General features: G+C 44.4%; 2 protein-coding genes across 5 annotated transcripts in view; one reads left to right on the top strand and one right to left on the bottom strand.

The window, feature by feature from the left end:
• Positions 1 to 1,625: 1,625 nt before the first annotated feature.
• tax1bp1a (Tax1 (human T-cell leukemia virus type I) binding protein 1a) lies at positions 1,626 to 23,400 on the bottom strand. The gene is given in 18 exon segments (XM_069176092.1): positions 1,626 to 1,723; positions 1,725 to 1,848; positions 2,606 to 2,688; positions 3,492 to 3,700; positions 3,816 to 4,002; positions 5,270 to 5,356; positions 8,774 to 9,309; positions 10,086 to 10,158; positions 10,290 to 10,481; positions 10,878 to 11,129; positions 11,226 to 11,411; positions 11,527 to 11,617; positions 12,183 to 12,331; positions 15,727 to 15,882; positions 16,196 to 16,386; positions 17,017 to 17,119; positions 20,340 to 20,554; positions 23,281 to 23,400. Coding segments are annotated over 17 exon segments (2,895 nt in total). The 5' UTR covers positions 20,529 to 20,554; positions 23,281 to 23,400; the 3' UTR covers positions 1,626 to 1,636.
• hibadha (3-hydroxyisobutyrate dehydrogenase a) overlaps positions 22,793 to 25,846 on the top strand; it is a 22,663-nt gene continuing 19,609 nt past the window's right edge. Inside the window, exons 1-2 of one of the 4 annotated variants that reach the window (XM_069176099.1) lie at positions 22,793 to 22,985; positions 23,107 to 23,276. In XM_069176099.1, coding sequence (XP_069032200.1) covers positions 23,207 to 23,276 — 70 coding nt within the window. In that variant the 5' untranslated portion in view covers positions 22,793 to 22,985; positions 23,107 to 23,206. Of the gene's footprint in view, positions 22,986 to 23,106; positions 23,277 to 23,772; positions 23,995 to 24,022; positions 24,562 to 25,846 lie in introns of those variants that run through there. The other 3 variants (XM_069176097.1, XM_069176098.1, XM_069176100.1) reach the window with 3 other exon arrangements.

The following is a 25,846-nucleotide window of genomic DNA, read 5'->3' as shown; positions in this document are numbered from 1 at the left end:
ATATACCGTGTACAGTGAATGTATTGTGACGTGCGTCTGTTGTCAAGTGCTTTTAAATTATATTTTCGTATGTAACGCGGAGACCAATGTTTCCTTTTTGTATGGGGGTACAACAGGTTCTGAGCAGAGTGACTTGTAAATGATGTCAAACTGTCTTTCTATATAAAAAAAAAAAAAAAGAGAAGCTGCTTAAATGTAAACCTGAAACGACTGAAAAAAAAAAAACAGCAAAAATAAAGTGGAAAAAGCTCCGTGGCTTCGACTGCTGGTGGAGTTCTTTCGTCTCCTTTCAAACCCAAACGAAGGACGACAACGCAGCGAGACGCATTGAGACAAGCTTACTTTATTCATAAAGATCTTTGCAGCGCACACTTCACACCCCACCATCCTGACATTCTCGCGCGAAAAAGGGCGGCGATGGACACGTGACATACACATTTTACCTTGCGATTACTGGGCATGTGCAGTTTTTAAAGCCTGAATACAACACCGTCAGGGAAACACACTGTAATGACCAGAAAAATAGACAAGCGCTGGTATGAAGCCCCGCGAAGACACGCGTATAAATGACATTCAGCCATGAGGGCTAACAGACTTGCGCACAAAGCGAACGATTTCTTCTTTCACAGCTCTTAATTTTAAAACATGAAAGTACGCAACAATAAGTGTCTGCAACTCCGCGTCCCGCAGTGTAATATCTCTCAGTCCGGCTCCGTGCGACCGACCGAAGAGCAGAAAAGTGCACACCAGGAAGTAAAACGCCAATCGGCCCGTCTTTCTTTCATCTTCAAAACATGAGGGAGAGTAACAACGGGGGGGGGGAGGCAGGTTCACGACACTTAACTCACGGTTCTCTCCACAAACTTATACTTATTTTTCATTTATGTACAGTACATTCAGAATAAAGCATTATTTAGTGCAGATACATGAAAACGTAGTGCCGTTTTTCTTTACGCCATCTTCGCAAAACGCTCACACCTGTACGTACAACGGCGCGGGAGAAAATCCCCGCCGCACGGTTCTTCGGTTACACGTACACACTCGGGTGACTCTTTTGAGATATCACGCATTCAGCTGCTCGCACTCTGCATTTACGCTCCTAAAAATCATACTCGTGGCCTCTTCTGTCTCGCCAAGCTTCAAATTCGGTGGACGGGCGAGAAAATGGCGAGTAAAAGAGCGGGGACGTTGAAATACTGAAAACACTTCTGCTCCAATTCACTCGAGTCGGAGGAAGAGATTTTGTGGCCGTGACTAGTTTCGAACACAGAAGTTATGCGTGCACTTGAAATAAGTCCCTTGAGGCAAAAAAAAAAAAAAAAAAAAAGAAGATGAGCATAAAAATGATAAAGGCTCGTGGCGCCATTCCCAAACGTTAACGATCTCAGCGCAAAACTAGCCGAGATAGACCTAAAACACCTCCGCGGGGTAGCCTTTTAAAAAAGCCCACCGCGGTCTTTCAAACCTTCGAGCAAAAAAAAAAACCCCCCCAAAAAAAACCCCCCAAAAGTGCTAACGATTGTGATTAACTGGACGACTTAACCGAACTCCAGTCGAAAGTGAACCGACGGCCGACGCGCCCGCCCGCCCCCCCGGGGCTCTTGTCCCCCCCCCCCCCCCCCCCCTACCACGCCCTTCATTCGATCTGCTCGAAGTTGAGCACGTGGCCGTCGAAGTGCGTGAGGACGTGCCTCTCGAAGAGCTGCTGCTGACAGTTGAGGGGGGAACTGCTCGGAGCACACGGGGCACACCTTCCAGTGGCTCTCCACGTGCTGCTCGAAGCTGCGCTGCTCGAAGTGCGGCGGGAAAATCACCTCGCAGAGCGGGCAGCGCTTGTGAACGTCGCTGCTGGAGGGGGGGAGAGAGAGAGAGAGAGAGAGAGAGAGAGAGGGTGGGGGGGGGGGGATAAACTGTGAGTCTCGGCGTGTTTCAGATCATAGAGCGACAGTACAGCCGTCGACAAAACCACCAGTAAAAAACGACACGTGTCCCCCAAGATTTGACCCCCCCCCCCCCTCTTCATAGACGCCAGACGTCTATATTATTATTGGCATTTTGTGCCTGCTCCTCTCTTAAAAGAGCCCGGGGGGGGGGGGTGGGGGGGGGGTAGAAAGCTGCCGCGTTTAGACGTTACGCACGACCGCGCGCGTGTGTGTGTGTGTGTCATTTACCATATGAATGTATGCGTTAGGGAGCGGCGCTCGAGCCGCTTAAAGAGCCGCTTAGTCGGCAAACAGATAATTAATCAGCAGCTATTTTGATAATCAAAGTCATTTTAGAAACAACATTTTATGGTTTCAGCATCTCGAAGGTGAGAATTTGCTGCTTTTTTTTTTTTTTTTTTGTTTCTTAAAATGATTGTAAACCGAATATTTTTTTGGGGGGGGGGGGGGGGGGAATATTTTTGGACAATTTCACGACATCGAGTTGGGCTCTAGGAATTGATGATAACTTGATTATTAATTATAAAATGATTCACGGTTTAACGGAGGAAAAAAAAAAAAAAAAAAAAAAGACACCTCCCTTTCATGTTGGCGGCGTTGGTCGCGTGTGGTGACTGTAAAAGTCCAGCATCGGTCTTGATGTTTGAGCGTGAGTGCGGTACCTGGAGTCAAAGCAGAAGCTGCTCCTGCCCTCAGCGTGTCTACTGGACTGATGATCACAGGGTTGCTGAGCCCCGTCACTCGCCTTTGACACACAACAACAAAAGGGTGGGGGGGAAAAAAAAAAAAAAAATCATGAGCATTGAATTCCTACCCACAACCTCTGAAGGCTTTTACCGAAACAAACAGGTTGAAAGGGCTGTGGGGGGGGGGGGGGAGTAGCACATGTAGTAAACTTTCACTCGTGTCCCGTTTAGTTTGCTCCCAAAGAATCGGAGACGTAGTCACGAACTGATCTTGAGTCTGCCCCTGTGCAAAACCCCCCCCCCCCCCCCTAATTACTCTCTCCCAGCTCTCGTTATCTTCATCTCTCTGGAGCTCCGAAAGGAGTGACATTAATTAGAGCTTTATGCAAATGAGTTCAAAGCTCTGTCTTTTAAGGGCAAGCGGTGTTTCCCTTCATCCAGTGAGGGAGGAGCGCTCCGGAGACGGAGGCAGAGGGAGGCCAAGTAAAAGAGGGATTACCGTGGCGACAGATCATTGGCTGCGCAGCGTGAAGCCGAGGTAGGAAAGCAAAAGCCGGGATCGCAATTAGTGCCTCGTGAATTTATGTTGCTTCCGAACATCCGGACAAACCGTCGCGCTGAGGTCAAATTAATGTGGACTTGTCTTATATCTTACCGACATGTTAAAAAAAAAAATAACAGATTTATTCGTATACGCGTTATTTACGCCTAACATATTCCGTGTCACTTGATACGGATCCTTCACGCACAATTCCAATTAAGGAAGTCTAACAAACGATGTTTTTTTGTTTTTGTTTTTGTTTTTTTTAGTTTAAAGACAAGTGTTTCTGTTCTCCGCGCGCTCGTATGCGCTGCCTCTTACATTTTGTGGCTCCTCTGGTGGACGCTCGAGGCTCTCGGGGGGAGTTGTGCTGCGAGAGGGCTGGATACAGACCACCTCTTCATCCCACGCGGGCGCTCCGGGACCGGGGCTGGGCGGCGTGATCGGTGGTGCGCAAGGGGGAGTGCATGACGGCGCCTCAGGCGGAGGACGGGTCATGTGCTCGGGAGACAGTGAAGCATCCAACTGATCTGCAACGACAGCGGCGCACGGAAGTCTTAGTGCCCAAAACAGCAGCTCTGTAGTGACCCACGGTGGTGGTGGTGGTGGGGGTGGGGTGGTGAAAGAGTTTGAAACCCCTCCTACCTCTGGTGGTGTCGGTGGAGTAGGGATTGCCGTACTGCAGCTCAGCGGGCCTCTGTGGCACCAGCGGGGGAGGCGAGGGGTCCTGGGGGTAGGGCAGAGGGTAGCGCAGCACCATGGGCTGCCTGACCTCAGCACCCTGAGCACCCGTCTCCTGCTCCCTCTGCCTGGACACAAACCGCTGCAGCTCCTGGAGAGGAGAGGAGAGGAGACGGGAGGAGACGGGACGGGACGGGACGGGACGAGACGAGACGAGACGAGACGCAGCCATCCCAGAGAGCCAGAGTCAAACCACACGCACTTCACACAAATCATTTCAACTTCAATCAGTATTTCATTCGGTCTAGTTAAGCAGTCAGACTTAAATATACACACACACGCACAACGTTTTTAAGAAGAGCTACACATTCTCACTTGTCCATGTTTTCAGCAACCCTATGTTGTATCTTCTAATGCTTTGAATAGATTTTTTTCTGGGGGGGGGGGGGGGGGGGGGTAAATAATGTGTTTCTTTCACGTTTTATAAATGCTGGGCATTTATTTGAGTTTTTCCTCACTGTTCTGTTACATTTAGATCCTCTCTCTCTCTCTCTCTCTCTCTCTCTTGTTTCTTTCTTTAATCCTCCAAACACATCCTCTTTTATCTCGTTTGATTATTTCCCCCTTCTTAAACGTGTCAGTGCTGTAACCCCAGAACCCTCCGTCATTATCACTTTTATAAGTATTCAGTCAACATTTCCACTGCTGGAACCACAAGGTGAGTCAGTACTTTGAGCTTGGAGTTAAGTTTCCATCTACACCGTTCCTGCCCTTTGTGATTATATCTGAAGCAAGAGCATTAGTACCCTACTCATTACTGTAATGGGTGTCAGACTCTGGCTCCCTCTGCTCTGGCTTTGCTGATAGAGCCCCCACCCCCCTCCTCGTGGACCTCCTTCCTTCCTCTCCCTACTCCTCCCTGACCTCCTCTCTTGATGACTTCATTAGTGCGCTGCTATCAGGTTTAACATTTAAACCAGGGTTGGGAAGGTGAAACAGACACGTCGTGTGGCATTTGCACAGTCTAATGGCGCTGTACCCATGGGCGGGAGAAGCAAGTATAGATGTATTAATTAGTGGGGAGCGGGGGAGAGAGTCGAGTGGAGAAGAAAAAAGCTACAGAAAGAGTTCAAACACTGCACAAAGACCCCATATAATTGAAAGCGAACACATTGCTTTGGACTTCGGATGAAAGTCCACGTTCTATACGTTCTGTGTTGAAATTTCAGCAAGTTTTTTTTTTTTTTTTTTTTTTAAATACAAATTCTAACCTCCAGTCACATTCATGATCAAAACCCGCACCGTTTAACCTGCAAAGGATCGGTTCGGTGACGGCTCACACGTGCAGATAGCCTCCTGAGAAGTGACACGGCAGTACAGAGAATAATGAATACAGAGCGTCGGTGGTGCCGCGTTACCTCCTGGAGCTGCTCTTTGTCTCGGAGGGCCTGGGCGAGGTTTCGTTTCAGTTCGGTCACCTCGCTGGCTCGCTCTGCCATGTGCACCTAGTCACAGGACAGACACAAGCTTTTTTTTTTTTTTTTTTTTTAAAAACAACAACAGTATTATCAGGGTAGAGTTCATGGTGATAGTCATAGTATCCACTTCAGAAGCCAATTCGATTTTCTTTTAAAAAAAAAAAAAAAAAGGTCAGAACATAAGTCCACGGCATGGAAACTAATCTCCCCCTGTAAGGATTGCTTGACTTAAAATTTTTTTTTATTTATTTGGATTTAGACAATATGACCATTGACCATTAAAACTGCAAAAAGTCGGGTGCTGGGGTGGCCTGAGGATTGACGCAGCAGCCACCAACTGCAATGTCTGCATTGGCCCGGGATCTTTGTTGCATTTAATTCCCCACCTCTCGCCCCCAGTCACTTCCTGTCAGTTATCCAACAAAGGTAGAAAAATGCCTCCTTAAATTTGTTTTTTTTTAAAGAATAATAAAAAAAAAAAAATCGAAATAGCTAACTGTCTGGGGATGAGGAAGATTGCGATGCGAGACGATATTAGGTCGTGGGGGTTTTGGGTTGTTGCGTATAACTTCTCTACGCTTCACAAACGTAGAGGTTGAATAATAAATCTCATGTAACTAATAATTAATCAGACATTTTCTAATTTAAATAATACATTGGTCTGAAATGCGACGTCCCGTTTGTTGCAAACCAACTGTTCCAAACCCGAAGAATTCACTAACGTAACGGTGGCTCGCATGGCATTTTTGCTTCAACATTATATAATCAATAATCAAAAATCAAAGCAGTTGCCTGCCATTGACAAACACATTCACCACCTTATCGCTTCGGTTCCAAAAATGACAGCATGAAATAACTTGTGACAGATTCCCTCCCGAGTCGATGGAGAGGACACGTCTCATCTCCTGGCTGATGACGACCTCCTTGCTTTTCTTTGCTTCAAATTTGTGTGAGCTGATGAAGAGGGAGCATGGGTATGCATAAACACAGGCCGGGGAGAGAGACAGATCTTAGTTGTTTTTTTTTGTTTTTATTTAACCTGGTGTCGTGTCACGTGTGCGGTGCCGACTGTAAAACCCAGAACGACGGCTGAAGAAATAAGGTCTGTGTTCGGGGGAGGCCGGAGTGGACCAGGGGATCGTCGTAAATCTCTTGCCCTCTGACAGAACTCACCCTGTGGGATAGTTTACATGGCTAGTTGCCTGCTCTTCTCTCATTTCACCCCGTTTCATAAAGGTACCTCTCCCATGGTTTCGCTTTCTGCTTCATGTCTATCTGTCTGTCGGAATATTTTTTTTTTTTTCACCCTTAAATTCCGTCTGCTTCTTTTGCTTCTCCCCTCGTCCCCTTTCATCTCCTTCTGTCCTCTCTCGCTCTCTCTCCCCCCTTTCGTCCATAAATTTACGGCGCAGCATTAGAGGGTTAAGTTCAGGTGAAGGGAGTCTGAAGCGCTGTATTTCTCCCCCCCCCCCCCCCCCCCCCCACCGTGCCCCCCGCTTCAGTCACTCCCCCTCTCTCTCTCTCTCTCTCCATCCTCTGGGTGGCTGATGTAAACAGCCGTAAAGCATGGCGTTCTGCGGCTGCCTCTCTTGTCGGTCTCCGGGGCCATTAAGAGCAGCTCGGGGCCCGGGGCGCTCGCCTCGGACAGGGAGACTCTATCAAAGTCAAGGGAGAGCCGTATTTACAGCGACGATAAACACACACTCACTCGCGGAGATTAAATGCCGGTCGGTACTTCGGCGGGTGCTCGCGCGCGAAATGTATTGAATCGCGCACACATACCGCACACATTTGCTCATCTGCGGCGTGGACGCGCGGCCTCGTCGTTCAGACCAGAAGTACCGGGGACAGTTGCGCGCATCGCTTGAACTTAACAGCGCCGACCTTCAGCAAATTGTATTTTAAAGTAAAATAACAGTTGCTAAAATAAAGAGCCGAGTCTCAGCTTTAATTTGAGTCGGTTTACGTCAGCGTAGCGTCGGGCCCGATTCACCGAAGGAAACCGCGTGCAAACTCCGCACCGCCCGCAAGCAAATGTCCCAGCAGCCCTACTGACGACGCGCGGCGAGGATGGCGTCGTTCGAACGCGCAATTTAACACGCGTTGTCCATTTTGCGTGTTTGCCTGCGTGCGTATGTAATGTCGGGTGTTTTTTTATTTGAACGTGCAAAACACTGGGAGGGAGCGCAAATATATACATTTAGCGCCCGCAACGATATTTACTAAACCTGAAAGTAGAAACAGGAGAAGTGATTGAGTGTTTATTTTAGTGCGACTGAAAGGAACGTGTTAATCAGGTGCCCAAAATCTGGAGAGACGGCTGCTGTTATTGTGTCGAGAAGGAGACGCGGAGAAACCAAAGAATACGTTGAGAAATGTGGTTTTACACCTGCGGAGACATTTCTGAGACGTCAGAGGCAAAACAATATGCTGTTGTTCGTCCAGCGATGACATTTCTGACTGAACTAAATGATGATTGACAGCCGACAACAAAGAGGAGCCACGTACTACCAGCAATTAAGAAAACATTTCTTACGACTCAGCGTTTTCCTGCCTCTGGGTCATTCCAGCGTATCGCTGCTTGGATATCCCACCCAGTCCTGTTATTCAGGTGTGCTGTCACAGGTCCTGAATGTGTCCTGCAGACTTCACAGGTACAAAAGGTTCCTGCTCATCACAGAAAGAGCTGGACCTGCTGCTCAGCGTTTGTTACAGGCATCTTACCGTCCCTCCCGTTTTATTGCCGACGTTTTATTATTCAACCGTTTTTTTTTTTCTTCCACTTTTTTCTTTTTCCACACAGTATTGACTTCCTTGCTGATAATCTCCTATAAAGCGTTTTGTCCTTGTTGTTTTTGTATTTGTTCATTTCAATGGGATCAGATTTCCTTTTCCTTTTGCGGTCGCTCAGTTTTCCATTGCTGGGATCACTTTGACGCACGCAAACCCCTCATTTAAATACAGCGATTTGCACCTGATATCAATGACGCGATTACTCTTAAAATGTATCACCCGCAAAATGGGTGCAAAATAAATGTGCAACCTTTTGGAAAAAGCACAATTTAATACCCTTTATTTGAGATCTTAGTAAATCAGGCCCATAGTGTCCAAACTGCAAAGGTTCAAAAGTAATTAGACACTTGGTCACTAAATGTTTTTTGTGTCATTTCAGCGTTCAGGTACAAGCGAGTTGTTTTTCAAAGCGAGGAGTAAAGACGTGAAGATGGAAGTCGAGAAGAATCTATCAGGGAGATGGTAAAGGCAGGTGGAAGTGGTCAGGTATTTAAAAAACAAAAAAATCAGGTGTGTACAGGAGAACTAGAAAATGGCAGAAGACCGGGTAGATGGAGGATGTGAATGACTGGAAATCCTCTACAGGGTGAAGAAAAAAACAACAACTTTACGGCTGCACAATCTGCACTTTGTGTTTGTAAGTGTGCTTACTCTGAATCGCTCCTCCTCGTTGGCCAGCCGCTGTTTGAGTGTCTCGTTGATCGCGCACTGCTCCCTCCATTTCTCCTCCATCATCGCCAGCTCCTCCTCCACCGAGCGAGTCTGTTCCTTCTCGGCCTCGTCCGTGCTCCGCCCCTCCGCCTCCGCCTCCGCCACCTCCACCTCCAGCGGCCCCTGCTCCCCCGCGCCATCCCTCGCTTCCTCTGCCTTCGGTGCCCCTTCCGCTTCGCTGTTCTCCCCGGCGCTCAGCCTCTCGTTCTCCACCTCCACCCAGCTCGTCATCCTCAGGCTCTCCTCCGGCAGGCTCTCCTTCTTCTCCTCCTTTCCATTCTCTTTTTCACCGTCTTCCTTCTGTTTCACGACCCCAACGGTCTCCACTTCAGCTTTCTCCCTCAGCGTTTCCTCTCCCTGCATTTCCTCCTTGTCTGTGCTGATGTGTGTGTCAGTTGATGTCGGTTCCTTGTTATTGAGTTCTGGAGGGATTGTCATCTCCACGGCTTCTTGTAGCACTGCAATAGCTATATTTCCTATAAAAACAAAGTTAGTCAGCTGGACATCGCCTGCTTCGCATGTCTGCGTGGTAAATGATGATGCGTATTGAAAGAAGGCTAAAAACGGGAGAAAAAAACATTAATATGAAAGTGAGTCTTATTAAATGAGTCTTAATGGAGGTTTTTCCATTTAGACTTCAATAATCTCTGGTTTTTAAGTTGGATGGGAGTTTTATCATATCGATGTGATTAACATGTCTGGTGTTCTCACTCAATCAGACACATTAACCTCAACTGTTACAAATTTTCCAGCTTTCCTTGAATGATTTTTGAAAAGTTACAGTGAATCTGCTTCGACTTGTTGTTTTAAAAGAAATAGTAATTGCAAGAAAGAGAATGCAAGTGTTTTGCTCTGTCCTTTGAGTCACACCACTGACAATAAAGCACGTCATTTAATAGCGATGCATTATGATTGACTAAGGATCCTGTCAGTGGATCTCGTGTCTTTACCTTTTCGACAGTGAATATTTTTCAGGATATTCTAACACTGATGGAGGCTAACATGTTTGAGAAAAACTGTATTTACTATTAAAAAACTATTCCAAGTGTTCCAGAATTATTTTATTTTGAAGCCAAGAGAAATTGATGAATGTGCACATTTGTTTAACTTTTTTTTTTTTTTTTTTTTTATCTATATGCAACATACATGTGTACTTTTGGACTTGAATATGTGTGTGTGTGTGTGTGTGTGTGTGTGTGTGTGTGTGTGTGTGTGTGTGTGTGTGTGTGTGTGTGTGTGTGTGTGTGTGTACCTGCTGTGGGTGACTCTGGACTCGGGGTCAGTGGCTCCTGTGTCGTCTCTGTGTATGCATTTCTCTTTGGCTCCTGCAAAGACAACGCAAATATCAACAAACATATCCGCAAACTATAACTGCTGCTGTTTTAGTATATTGACCTGCGTGCGCTATTTCCTTTCATTCTTGTCTTCTTGAGAAGTTTCCCTACACAGTACTCACCCCCTGTGCCTCTGTCGTGTTCAGTTTGGCCACCTGCCTGCGGAGGCGCTGACACTCCCGGTACTTCTCCTTGTAGTGCTCGGCGGCCATGTGGAGACGCAGCTTTAGCTCCTCCACTTCCCTCTGCAGCTCGGCCTCTGCCTCTGACACCACCATCATGCTGGGTGTTGCATCCCCGCTGGTCCCAACGCCCTGAAAACGAATGAAGAGAAGAAAACATGTTAAACAGATGCGTTATTTACAACCGTTCATCTGTATCTGATTTAAAGTAACAAATATTTGTGGCGAAACAAAAACAAACAAAAAAAAGACCTTACAACACATGCTTAACCACGAGATGTTTGTTTTCTACTTCAGTTGAAACTGTTTAGCCTTAAACTCAAAAACCAGGATAAAATCGAATCTCTTCTTGTGCAGACTTTGTTTTTTTTCCTCCTTAGATTGGCTCTCCTTCAATCTCATATAAAAAGCCTTCATCTAAATAAAACTGAAAAGTGTGAAAGTTCCCTCAGGACGATTCCTTTCCATGTTATTCCCTCATTCCTGGCTGAACGACCGAGATGCATATTAAGGAAGTCGGACACTGACCACTTCCTTCTGCGCAGTGCTCCTCATGCGGTCTAGCTGGCTCTCCATGCGTTGGCACTCGGCCTGAGCATCAGCCAGACTGGAACGGAGCTTGTCGGCCTCCAGGCGGGCGCGGTACAGCTCGGTCATTGTGTGGTCACGGGCGCTGGCTGAGTCACGCAGCTCTGAGGCTAGTAGGGAGGCCTGCTGCCGGGACGCCTGGAGCTGCTCCTCAGCCTGACGGAGCTGCTCACGTACACGGCCCAGCTCGGCCTAAACACACGAGGAAGCAATTTATTCATGCATTTTATATTTTGACTCTTCCAATTTCTTCATGCCGGCAGCTGCATTACACACGGCCACTACTACCTTGTCTGCTTTGTGCGCCAGCAGCTCTTTCTCCAGACTGTCTCGCTGGGCGACGCAGGCCCGGAGCCTCTCCAGCTCCTCCTGGAACTGAGCGATGGTCACCTCCCGGTTCAGCTCCACCGCCTTCAGCATCTGAAGCTCTGCGCTCAGCTTCGTGTTCTCCAGCTCGGTGCTGCGCAGGTGGGCCTGCACGTGGGACAAAACAGAGAAACAGAGAGTGTCAAGCACACACAACCCTGTATTGGTCCCCAAAAAAACCCCCAAAAAAGTATCCTTTTGATTTTTGCAAGGTTTCTATCACCTTATAGAGATCTCTCTCATCCTTCTCATTCTTCAGCAGGCTCTCCAGACTGTCTCTCTCAGCTGTCAGCTTCTTCAAACGGTCACGCAGACTGGAATTTAAACATTTTTGGTACCTTTTCATGTTAACATTCCAAATTCTCAAACAGTTCATACAAAATGCACAGGCAGGATGTGTTAAGGATGGACCAGAACTCATATTGTGACAGCTGGAGGCAATGAAGTAAACACTAGAGAAGTTCTATCTGGTTACAATTTATTATCTTATTCACGGTTTTGTAAATAAGTGGAGACTTTAACCAGGCCATACTAATGGTACTATGTGTCAGCCAGCAGATGCCAGTAAAATCTGTTACAACCAATAAGCTAGGTTGACATATTTCTATCCAGCATTTCCCACAATATTGCAAGTGTGTTCAAATGTGTGAGGGGAGGGTATTCAATATATATTCCACATTTATGAGGCTGAGGTGTAACTTTTACTGAGTAGGAGAGGAGGTGATTCCCCCTAATCATCATTCTGTGTTGAGTGAAATGATAAAGACGTTGAGGAGCCAGCAGGAAGGCAAGAATTCGCCCTTAAACACACTTATTTAACCAGTCGTGTCTTCACAGAAATGGATGATTGATGGTTTCGTGTTAGTGGTCTCCACTCACCAATCCAGCTCCGTCTCCTTTTGCAGGCCTCTCTGGGTGACTCCCAGCAGGTCCTCCTCCAGCTGGCGTACCCTGTCGGTGGCCTCCGTCAGCCTCCTCCTCACCTCCTCCCTTTCTTCCGACAGGCCCTGCGACGAGCGCAGCAGCTCCTGCGGGACAGAGAGGAAGCAGTGGATCACATTGACAGGGCCTACAGCCAATCACAGCGGCCCAACCATGCCTGAACTAGGTAGCAAAGAAAAAGTTTAGAGCTCATGCAATCCTCATGATTAATCGCAGATGATAATATTTCATGTGAGGCTGAACAGTCATGTACATAATACTGTATGTCGCACTGCTGCATATTTGTTGTTAATGCTCTGATGCTATACTCTTAGGAAACCAGAGTAGACCTGATAAACCTGTTTTTATGAAGGCTCAGTTTTCTTGAAACAAATGCATAACTGGGCAAAATAGTTTTTGCATATTTTCTGTTTCCTACTTCTATAGCATATTTCTAGTATATATGACATGTAGTAATGTGTGACATCCTTCTCTGGGGATCTTATCTTATCACCCACAAATCACCAGTTACAAATTATGACTTGTGCATGAATGCAAAACAACACGTTCTTTATCTGAAGTTAATGAAATGTTCAGCAGCCTTCAGTGACCAAACAGTAGCACTATGTGGTGAAATAATATAGGAATAACCTGCCAGAGAATTCCTTAAAACAAATCCCTGGTATCAGCCAACAGATCACATAAGGTTGGTTTTCTCTATGTGGTTTGCCTTCTGAGGAAATGCCTTGTTTGAACTTGCTGAAAATCAGCAGTGAGAGACATTAAATCATCCTTAACTAATATTGCTTGTGTGACAGAACAACATACCTGCGCGCACACACCCTTCTTTCTATTTGTAGCATGAACACAACCCTACTCTGGTGCTCACACAAAGACAGGCACAGAGCTACACATTGAAGGCCATACAGAGACGGACGCCACTGTTACAGCCGTCACTCGGTTACAGGCGGAGTGCACATGCACACACCAATGCTCAATACTCAGGCCTGTCTCCCTCTGGGCTTGGCTCTGCGTAGATTACGGTATGATTTTTACGGCTGGCGTTTGGGAAGCACTTTAGCAGTGCATAAAGACCTTATAAAAAGTGTAGTCGTAAAATTAGCAGCCGCAAAATATGTACTTATGTTTCCATGTTAAACTCAAAGGATATTTTTATCTGAGTGGCACAAGCGAACGCACCTACTGTAAATGCTTCAAAAGAGAAACACACACACATATCTACTCACACAAGTCGTATATCTACAGATGGACATGCCTGTTGAATGAAAAGCAGCGTGGTAATAACAGTGTGTGTGTGCATGTGTATTACCGCTTAATTTATGGCGATTTTGTCCTTCGTAAAAAAGAGCAGTGGACTAACTCAAAGCAGCCTGCTCTCGCTGCGGACCTGCACCACAGAGCTGCACTAGGGGGCGATAAGAGACTAGATTCAAACTCCCACAACTCCTGGCAGCATTTCACCTCTCTCTGCCTACTCTACAACTTATGAAACGCTCAAATCTGACACATTCAGGCGAGTGAGTGAATGGAGAAGGCATGAGGGAAGAAGGTGATACTCATCTTTCTTTTTTTTTTTAAGATATATATATATATATGAGACTATTAATATATATATATATATATATATTTATATATATATATATATATATATATATATGTATGTATATATATACATATATATATACATATATATATATATATATATATAGGAATTTCTTCATGTACTTTAATCTTAGATTAACGAATCATTTATTTTCTCGTCACTCCAATAAAAAAAAAAGTAAGTCTGAACACTGGAATAAGAGACAGGGAGAAAATAGACAGTGAGAAAGCAGCGGCTACTGCATCGCGTGACTGAGTGGTGTTTGTCCCCGAGGCTGGGCAGGGCTCTTTTTTCAGACACGCGGTTTTGCGGACTACCCTCCTCTCATTCCACACACAGACTAAAAGGGTTTGCAAGCGGGTGGCATAATGAGTGTGTTTGTGTTTGTGTGCGCGCGTGCTTGTGCATGTGAGTGCACATTAGAGGGGCCCTGTGGTGTAGAACCTGGATGTGAGTGTGACAGCGGAGGGGGGGAGGTGGCGGGGGTGGGGGTAACGTTTCTGCATGTGTACGAGCGTGCGTGCGTGCGTGCGTGCGTGTGTGTGTGTGTATGTGTGTGCGTGTGTATTTGTGTGTGTATTTGTGTGTTTGACGTCATGTTTGTTCACTCTGCGGTTGCGATGGCATCGTCCCTGATGCCACATGCCCAAGAAAACTGCGTCCCAATTCCGTTCTGGCCCACTGAGTCAGGTCGTTAAAGAGGGGGGAGAAAGACGGATGTGCGCGAATTGAATGAATTCAGGCCTCTGATGTTTTCAGACCTGTGATCACTGGTGAGGAACCGGCTCCATGCAAATGTGCAAATAGCGGCTGTTCATCCGTGTACACCTCCACCTCTACACATGTACACACCTGCACGATCCAACACTACACAAACACGCTGAAACAGTCGCACCTCCAATCTCAAATTTGTACAAAATGTTCGGGGATAGTTGCGGATTTGTTTGAGGACCGTTGCGAGCAAACTTGATTTGGAGGCAGCTTTTCTTCAAAAAACTGCAGTGCAGTTTGTTGAGTTTTACGGGATTGTTGTTTTTGGGATTTGGGGATTTGCAGAAATTGTGAGTCTATTGTGATTTTTTTTTTTAACTACAACTTAAAAAAAAGAAAAAAAAAAAAAAGAAGAAGAGGCATATGCAATCACTTTCTATGCCAATAAGAATACTGCACAACTCAAAAATAGTTGTGTAGTAGTTCTTTCTTTTTTCTTTCTGAACTTAAAGAAGCCTGTGGGTCAAAGTAAATAAAAGTGACACAGTTTTGCAAAACAGTTTGTCTGTATTATCGAAACCATTTTAATCATATTAATCTAACACGTACTGTATGATTAAACGCAGGGAAGTGTGCCGATTGGTAGCCTAATTCTCATGATGAGACCACATTTCCTAAAAACCCCTTCACTTCCAGTTTTTTTTTCCAGTCAACCAACATGCGCTGTGTTTTGAAAATGAGTGAAGAGGTTGAAGAGCCAAGCTAACAGTAAATGAGGAGTTTTTTTTGGTTGACAAAACAAGTTCTGTTTGGAACGGTTCACTTTGTGTCATAATGCCCTCAGCTGAGCTTCGATTGAGTAACTTTATTGCAGAGAAGTTGTGGGAATTTGGCCAAATAGTAAACTCTCACAAATATTCTGGAGATTTGTTGAATTTGCATTTATTAGGTGATCGCAAGACTGCAATTACGTGGCGGGACTGACTAACTCATTATTTATGTACATGCACAAATAGACACTTCACGAGTAGAGTATACTAGTATTCAGAGTTACTTTGGTTTCTATTCATTGTGTGTCAGTTGTGTGCAGAAAAAAACATCTGACTCTCTTTTCTCTCACTCCACCTCCTCCTCCCTCCTCCTCCTCCTCCTCCTCCTCCCTCTAACCTGGTTATGTGTCCGCAGCAGGCAGCACGTCTCCCTCTCCTGCTCCCTCTCCCTGGCCAGTCGTTTCTGCTCCTCCTGCAGCTGTTGTTTCTCCTCCTGCAGGAGACGCATGGCCTTCAGCAGTTCCTTGCGCTCCTGCTGTGCCTCCTCCACACGCTGCCAGGCAGACGGAGAGGCAGGGAGGACGAAGGGAAAAAAAAGACATTGGTGTTCAACGTCACCTGGTTTCATCAATACGCGTCAAGAAGACACCAGCTAAATGCTGTGAGATGCATCATAAACCTGACGTGTATATTAAATCAAATATCAGATGTATGATATATTGTGTGTTGTGTCCACGGCTGTCTAAACAGACAATAATGTAACAGATTATTAAAACCAAAAGGAAATTTTCTCTAAAAAAGTTTTCCTTGAATTGAATTATTATTAATTAAAAGTAAACAAAAACTCTTCATCTTTTGTGGTCTACCTCTAGCAGGCCAGTCTTGGTGGTGACGACCAGGATGTCTGAGTTGCTGTCGTCCTCGGTAACAGTCAGCAGCTCTTCGGTGGGCGTGGCTGACCTGAACTGGAAGGGCGTGCTGGCTCCTCTGATATCACCAGTGTGTGTGACGTAGCAGAATTGGTAAAACTCTCCATCGGATTTAGGAACATAGTAACCTACAGGGCAGAGAAACAAGAGTGGGTGTGTTAAATTTGTCTCATATTTATCATTTACATTAATATTAACGTAATCATATCGTACCATGTTTCAGTTAATCAGGTATTACTAAAAGTAGGCCTGGTTAAAATATTCCTACAATGTCTGACATCCGTAGATACATTTAGCGGCTCTGTTTCAAATAGAGAGAAGTTACTACACTGTGTGAAAAGCAGTGAGCACTATCACACCAAGATTTAACTGGGGCACATTATTTGAGCATTAGGCCTGGTTCTCTGGGACAGGGGAAGAGAGTAAGTACAGAATATCCAGCAGCCAACTGATTTTACTGACTCCTGACACACCACAGCATGCTCTCATATTTTCACTGTGTAATATCTGACCGTTCCAGGCCCAGTAAAACCAGTTTGCAGGCCCTCAACACGTGTGTGTGTGTGTGTATGTGTGTGGTTTGAGAGGTGCTCAGGTCCCAGGCCTCCGTTTGCGGTTGTGTTGCCTTATTAAATAAAAGTGCTGGTTTTTATACGCACTGTAAAATGGAGGAGTTACTTTGGAATACCCTGGGTCTGTATAGTGGTTTGCATAGTGTGTGTGTGTGTGTGTGTGTGTGTGTGTGTGTGTGTGTGTACCTTGAAACACCACAGTCCTGTGCATAGTACTTCCTGGTTCATAGTTTTCAGGCATAGGAGACCAAAGGAAGGTGTAGTAATCTCTGGCTGTGCTCCATCCCACCTAAGAACACATTGTAAACAAAAATAAAAATACACATTAGATGCACCCAAATAAAAAAAAAGAGAAGTGCCCGACTGGAGAGTGTATTGCACATATTTTCCGTTAACATTTATGGTTAGCATTTCATCTTATTTTAAGCATTAGATTTGTTAAAACACACTTGACAAAGGATTCTGGAGGGAAACATTCACTGTTGAAGGCAAGAATGGAGACATTTAAAACTCATTCCTCCACACACCTCCTCCCTCTCTCCTTTCCCTCAGCTCCTGCCCCTTTTGGACTCACAAAAAAAGAGGGGCGAAGGTGTGACAAAGGGGTGGGAGGGCAGGCAGGGGTGCACACATGCGCAGACTGGTGAGACGGCAGAAAACGACCCCCGTGGAAAAGAGAGGACGGAGGGGAAGAATTAAGAGTAAAGGAGGAGGGGAAAAAAAAAAAAAAAAAAAAAAAAAAGGTGAAAATTTTACACAAAATGGCAAGGGAAACGTAATTCCCAGGATTTCGTGTGTTGTTAGGTGACAGATGATGAAAGGGCATTGGGAACATCATAACTCAGGTCCTGCGTCGTAAATCTGTCATGCACAACCGCGCACTCTCCCCGTCTTGGCCCGCTCACGCACACACATACCTCGTTTCAACTCACATGTGTGATACATGTTTGTGACATTACATAACTGCACTTCAGCTGTGGATAACTCAACCACCTGCAGTACTATGGGAGATTTCTACTTTTTTTTTTTTTTTTAAAAGGGAGAAAAAGAGGCACATGAGAAAGTTTGTCTTTTGGACAACTGCCACGTCATAATCTGATAATATTATAATTTAAACAGCAGGTAGATTATGCTGTACAGGAATAGCCAAAAATTCAATAGTAACATGCCAGTTAATGTTACCATGTTTACATAAAACTATTTCTGTAGTTATATATTGAAATAATCAACAATTAAATTAACAATTAAAGCAGTTAAGTACAGAAATAATCCAGGAAAAAAGAGGAATACCGAACAAATCATTTGGAAGCTTTAACTGAGAACAGTAAATCAAGCGAGCTATTCAAAACATTTGTCAAAATTTCAGGTCTGATAATGTTGTTGCCTGATGCATAATTGTGGTGTGTGCCCTATCAAGCCATTACGCTGAGTATAATGCTGTTCCAAACAAATGGTAATTGTCAACGTGAAAGCTTGGGCCAAGAACATTCTTCCCGCCTCCAACCGTATCTCAGTGAGAAGCTGGGCCGCGGTGGAATCCTGCCAAGTTTTGCTTGTGTGGTCACGTGTATTTGCTTAAGAGAGAACAGACATCAATAATTTTGCTAATTGCAGAGTGAAGTTGACTGACATTTGGTTAGGTATGGTGTGGCATTCCAGCACAGGAGTGATGTTATAAAATAATCACAGGCAAAGCAGCTATCAATCATTCAGCCAAGGTGTGAGGGAACAGCACGATGACATGTTGATTATACACTTACACAACGGGTTTCTCCCTGCCGTCCCAACAAACATGCCACAACCAAAAACCTCCACGGGGCTTTTTCAGCACTTGTGCATGTATGTGTGTGTGTGTGTGTGTGTGTGAGTGAGTCAAACATCAATCTAAACCAAGCTGTCAGTGGACAAATAAAGGAAAATAGATATGTTTTCAGAGATGCATAGAAAAACATGAATTTACTGGAAACAAAAGAAAACTTGACAAGCTTGATTGGAATGTACACTGTTTCTGTTTACTGTGTATACATTGCATGCAAGAACTGCTTCCATTATAAACATACAAGTTTGTCATACCACAATCCTTGCTATTGTACTATGAACATTTCCAGCCACTAGGGGGTGTCTGTACACAGCTCAACAGAACACAGCCATCTGAGTCATCCTCACAGCAAGTCTGCTGTAAAGCTCAGTCTCTCCCTCTTTTTCAGGTGACACAGATAAATGTGAAAGATAAGAGGAAGAAAAACATTCTCTCCCCGAGTCATCTCTGCAACAAAGATTTTGCCTCAGGGAGGAAATAGAACACTCACGGGATAGAAGACTAACATTTTCATCAATGTTGATCATCGGTGCCCGGTGGGAAAAGTCAAATGTAATCAATCATGGTGTTTACAAATCCACCAACCCGTTGATTTTTACCATAGAGCTTTAAAATGGCTAAGGCTAACACAACATTGATTAACCGATTTGTGACATGAGGTATTTTTCTACTATGACTAACTCATGACTATTAAAAAAGGAAAGGAATAAATGATCACGAGTTGAATGTTTTTTTTTTTCCGTTTAATAGACAGCATACGCTGATATTGGAAAGTTTTTGCCACTATTTAATAGGATCACCAACAAAAAGACAGACATGTACGTCAAAACGATTAAAGACGCGTGGTCTGCTTGTTCCCCGACATGAAGCGTTAACCATCAAACAGGTTTCATTAGCACGGATTACAACAATTACATTTTCCAATCGCCTTTTTCCAAATAAACCCAGCGTCTTTATTCCTTTTTAATTGAGCAGGCGGATTTGAAGTCAGTTCTTAAACAACGATAAAATGTTTATCTTTTGACTTTACGAGACATTAAGTTTCCTAGTTCACATTTCCGGTTAATTACGTGTGAGATTTGATGGCCTTGATAAAAGAACGGAGCGGAGAGTGGAGTACGTCGGTTAGCAGGAAGCAGAGAAAAAGACTGATGGAAAGACAGAGGGGGAGCGAACATGTGAGGCAGGGGGAAAACAGGTCCTAATAAGAATCAGAGCGGTTCATAAAGAGCACCAAATGTTTGCCCCCCAGAGAGACCTACTGCAACCAGCCCACCATGTACACTCTTCCTCCTTATGCATGCAGAGCAACCACAGCAAAGCTTGTGGTGAGGTTTTAGGCATGTAGTGAAGAGCTGAGCCATTAGTAGTAGCCAGGATGTGTGTTCATGTGCAAGTGCAAACCTATGGCCAATTAATACAACCCTAACACATAATCCATGTCAGAAAACACTTGTGTAATAGGCAGGGATTAGTTCTAATCTCAAAATATCTCTACACGAATGATTCAAATCAATAAAAGCTTGGTGCTTAATTGATTATGCTCGACTGTGTCTTTGAAGTACGGTCTGAGTAGCAGCAGCTGCAGTGTGTGTGTGTGTGTGTGTGTGTGTGTGTGTGTGTGTGCGTGTGTGTGTGTGTGTGTGTGTGTGTGTGTGTGTGTGTGTGTGTGTGTGTGTGTGTGATGTACCTTGAAAATTCCCACCCAGTCTTTGGGGTGGGGTGCAATGTAAGGGGTCAGGGTGTAACGACACTCCAAGGGAGCCTGGGGTAGGAAACTCTTTCCGACATTCTGGAAGATGACATGGGCAAAGTTGGATGTTTCCATGACGCTGACGCTGCTGACCGGCGATGAGTCCACCACCTGGAAGGATGACATTGTATCCTGTTGGTCACTTCATTTGTCTGCGAGAGGAAAAGAGCAGAGGACAGAGAGAATAAATATCAGAAAAAAAAAGAGGAATTGTTAAATTATTGTCAAAAAAAGGCAGATTTTCAACAGTAAAAACCTTAGTGGTGGGTGCATATGTGGATTATATCAACCTTTGGGGCAAGAGGATTTACCATATATTTACATAATATGGGTAGAGGTACACTTCAATGTCTGTCTGGCAGATAAAGGCAGCAGCCAGTCATCTTAAAATGTTTTATGCCATCTGTTGTGTTTACTACAAACGGGAAAATGTATCCTCCGCAACTTCAGCCTTCCAGGCAGTGCTGCTTTTCAGGCAACAAGCGCACTGCGCTAAAACAAAGTCGGGCCTATTCAGCTTTGCTGTGAACTAACCTGCTATGATTTTAGTTGTCAAAGTCAACTCACTAATCACAGAAGAAAGTCAGCCTGTGAAAACCATTGTGCAATCTCTCCTCTGTGGCTCTGCAAGAGCTCTCAAGTCAGAGATGATGATGACACTGTGCGACTGAGATTTGCACTTTAACCACGTAGTGACAGAAAATGTGATTATTCTATTTGATTTTAGAAAATGCAGAATACAGTGTTTGGTGATTAAAACCAACTAGAGATTAAAAATCAGGATATCTCTGTGGCATCAAACATTTCATCTTTTAAAAATGTGTCTCTTGCAAGACATCCAACTTTATTAAAATGCAGTAATACATTGCTAAAGAATCAACTTGCTGAATACCTAGTTGATGTCGTTCAGGGGTGTGGAAATCACAGATATTTTACCAAAGTAATAATAATTCATAAAATTGCCAAGGTACTTTGGGAGTATCTGTACTTTACTTGAGTTTCTATATTTCTGTCCACCTTAAATTCTTACTCTACACTTCATTAATAAAACATATACTTTAACTTCAATACATCTCCCGTAGGCATCTTTGTTCATTCGTTACTACAAAATAAAAGCGAAAGAAATTTCCGAGCCTGATGACACAGTCTGCCCACAAGCAGGTCTGGAGAATCATAGGTCCTAACTTCCATCCTACATCAGTGGTAGCTTGCAGAGCTTCTTTTTCCACTGAATAACAGGCATGGCAGATGATAGCAAGTCGCAATATTCATCACGGTAACTAAAGAACATTAATCTTCAGTGATAATTTAAAAGAATAAATCTAATAATTCTCTAAATTCTGACCCCTTTTTTAATAACAGCATCTACTTTTACTTTCAATACATGAGTACATTTAATATCCAAAAATGACTTATGATACATTAAATATCAGATACTTTTAAGACCTTCACTCAAATTAATCTTCTGATAGGTGACTTTAACTTTTACTGAAGTCATTTTCTGGTAAGATGTCGATACTTTTACTCAAGCGCGGCTTTCAGGAACTTAACAAATCACCCGGAAGTTACAGTAATATACCAAGACCTTACGTTACATTACATTTCATTTAGCTGACACTTTTATCCAAAGCGACTTACAATAAGTGCATTTCAACCATGAGGGTACAAAACCCAGAACAACAGGAATCAAGAAAGTACAAATTTCTTCAAGAAAGCCAAACTACAAAGTGCTCTCAGTAAGTGCCATTTTAAGCGTTACTAGAGTGCTACTTTTTTTTTTCTTATTCAAGGTAAAGTCAGAAGAGGTGTGTTTTTAGTTTGCGGCGGAAGATGCTCAGAGTTTCCGCTGTCCTGATGTCGGGTGGGGAGCTCATTCCTCCATTTAGGAGCCAGGACAGCAAACAGTCGTGATTTTGTTGAGTGTTTAGCTCATTGAGGGAGCGACAAGCCGATTGGTAGAAGCAGAGCGGAGGGAGCGGGCTGGGATGTAAGACACTACCCCACCCACTACTTTTGTTACTTTGGTTACAATTTGTAAACCTCCCTAATTTAAAAAAAAAAAAAAACCTTCTTGGATTTGCTGGAAAATGCCACAAAGCCAAAAACAGGATTTTAGAGATGAATTGTTCTTACAGGACAGTGACGCGGACAAAAAAACAACAACAACCTGCAGCAGTAATATGTACATTAACGCAGCAGTAAAAATGAATCCAAAAACATCATACATAACAGTAAAACCCTGACATGGAGCCTTATCTGCGGTGTGTACTTTTACTTTTGATACTTCAAGTGCATTTGTCTGACAACACTGACGTACTTTTTAGCTGAGCCACGTTATGAAAGCAGGACTTTTTTTTTTTTTTTTTACTTCCAGTGGAGCATTTTGTACTTCAGTAAAGCACCTGAATACTTCTCCCACCTCTGATCGCTGCCATCCTTGTCGTCTTTCTGTGGATGCAAAACGAAGCTAAAGCAACAAACCCTGAGTCCCTGCGTCCCTCTGATCCCACCCTGGACTCCTGACTTGACACACATGTGGAAACGACTGAGTCATAACTGATGCTAACCAGATAACACAACAAGGTCTGTACCCGGACCAGCTGCGACCGACACACGGCTAAACGTGCCACCAAAACACATCATAACCTGCTTCTTCTTCTTCTTCTTTCTTTTTCTTTTTTTTTTTTTTTTTAAACTATCTCAGGTATCTTGAGGGAGATCTTCCTGACGGGAGGCTGAGGAGCTGAGCGTTAGCTTGTTAACAGGCCATGTCGTGTCAAGTCACCAGCTAGCTAAACGTGATCATGACGGCTAGCCGCCCGACACAACGAGACAAACACCGCGGGCGCTTGATGGAGCTGGAAATTAAAAAGGGTACCCTTCTCATTTGTTTTCCACTTGCAAAAAAAAAAAAAAAAAAAAACAAGACAAGAGGGAATTTCCGCCGGTTTTTTTTTTTTGGCCACTGGCCCCGTTGTTGTCAAAGCGATGGCGGTGACGCGTCTCTTCCTGAGAGGGAGGAGGATGCTGTACTTCCGGGGATGCTGAGCAGTACCAGTGATGCTGTGACGCAGGGGCTCTCCACGCCCGGAAACAACTTCGTCGATTGCTTAAGTTAGTTCAACCAGTTCAACGATTACCGAATATATTTGTATATCCCTGTACATAAAAGCTGCCGACTAAAACAAAACAAAAAACCCCGCTGCTGTTGAGATCGTTTGCCTGTAAATATGCAGCCTCGGTTGCGCGACAAAACACACACACTGTGCATTTAATCCCGCTGTTAAAATGTTCTGATTTAATGTGTTGTTCGTTTAAAATGAATGCTGCAATAACAGAGTAAGTTAAAGGACGTCTGCAAGTCAAAGCACAGGATATCCCGCCTCCGCCTCGCTCCCATTGGCTCTACGAACTCATCCTGTGCTCCGATTGGCGGAAATGCCAGTCGATCGCTCCACTTCCGCGTGCGGCTTTCCTGGTTTGACAGCTGTCACCGGACGCCGAGGTCAAGGGGAAAGAAGCATGGCTGCCTTGTTTAGAGGGTCTCGAAACGTCTGGTTAAGGTGGAACAAGCACGTCGACTTTGCCTTCGGTAACGTACTCGCTGGTGTTTGTCGGGTTTTTTTTTTGTTGTTTTTTTCCCCCCCTTCTGTCGTTTTGTTGTGTGCGCGAGCGCGTTCAGAGGTAAACACGAGCGGAGTACTCTCTGCCCCCCCCCCCTCTCTCTCCCCCCCCCTCCTCTCTCCCCTCCGCTCGTTAGCTCAGCTGGTTAGCCCTGGAAAGAAAGAAAAGTCTGAACACTTCCCATGTGAGTTTAAAGGGTCGCAGCCCGGACACGGCGTCCCCGAGTCCGGGCGCCGTCCTTGCACGTCTGAAACACGAGCGTACCGAAATGTGAAGCCGCAGACGGCAACAGATGATGTTCATAGATATCTATAGATCTCTGTGTGACTCTCTCTCTCTCTCTCTCTCTGTGTGTTATTACTGGTTTTGGGAGGAACATTATACGAGTCATCCGCAATGGTTTTGCTGCACACCACGCAAAAAGCGTCGATCAGCCTCGGATTGCATTTCCCGTCACGACGCCTACTCAATCCACGCCTCGCGGCCGATCCCACGGTGTTGCCGACACGCAACCAGGTTTTCCTGAATCAGCCACGTGAATATTGATTTGAATGATCTGCGTAAAGTATAATGCCAATAACCGCATCACATGAACCATCATTGCTCGTAAACGTACCGAGCCAACACTTGACATCATTGTCTTGGAGTACTGTTTGTTTCCAGCGCTTTGACTAAGAGATAGTCTGGTATATCTCTATTAGAAATAATACAGTTTACCTACCTCAAGTAGCCAAGTATGCTGTAATAAAGTAGGCAATTACTGCATTCATTGCTCACTGTGAACAACCGATCAAGTCATGACTGCTGTGTGAAGAGTTCACACCTAATAGCTCATTAGTTTAGGATTTACAGTAATCCAAACCTTATTTATTGTGTAACAAAACTGAATGTCTCTTGCACAACGCAGCTACTTCTATGACAATATACACTCATTTGTCAGTTTATTTGAGTCACCCTATATGTCATTTCTGTTGAACTTTAACATGTATGACATTTCTCCTGAACTTTTTGCCCAAGAATGCATATTACTCTTACAGTTTCAGTTTGTTATAGATTGACGTGTATAAACATCAGAGAAGTCAAATCCAGTGCAATACACCGTATATTTGCACCGCTACTGAGGACTAAACATAACGTAATAATACTTATAAAATAAATGGGACGAATGCATAATAAATATAAATTTGAATTTGTTCCATCTACAGAACATGCCAGTAAATAAGGTGCCATCAGATTTAACTGCAGAAGTGATATTTTCAAACTTGTCTAAAGACGAGACCTTTTTTCTCTCGCTTTCTGAAACATGTTGTAGTGTAACTGTTAAAGGCCTTGTATCTGAAAATAAGCATTAAATCAGATGAGCTGCAGTTCTTTGAAAGACATATTCACGTTTTGACAATATGATTCGTTTTTAGTATTCTGTTCAGGAAAAAAAGGGTCAATTGGCAAACTATTTATGGACTGCAGTGTTGCGCAAGATAGAGCACTAAGGCTACATGTCTACCCGGAGGACACGTCTGTTATTTTTATTTCATCGATCATATTATCGTAGATACTCATCTCATGAAATGTCACTGTGTCCTTAACACAGAACGTACTCCTTGCAATGGAAGCAACACCCGAACCTGGTAGTTTTTTCGGATACTGTATCATCACTAAAGTAACAACATTACACTGAACACGTTGAAGAGTTGGCTGAATTCAAGTCACAGCTTTCTGTTTGGGCTTCTCCATCCGGGCCTAATCCTGTTGTTGTAGTCTGGTTGGTTCATCGCCAGTTTCCACTCTGTTCAGTATCTCTTAACCTGGCTGGACCTTGT

This window comes from Embiotoca jacksoni, unplaced genomic scaffold (assembly GCF_022577435.1).
Source record: "Embiotoca jacksoni isolate LCO1_2020_lvr unplaced genomic scaffold, fEmbJac1.0.p SCAF_7, whole genome shotgun sequence".
Classification (NCBI taxonomy): Eukaryota; Metazoa; Chordata; class Actinopteri; family Embiotocidae; genus Embiotoca; species Embiotoca jacksoni.
This window is presented reverse-complemented; position numbering and strand designations above follow the sequence as displayed.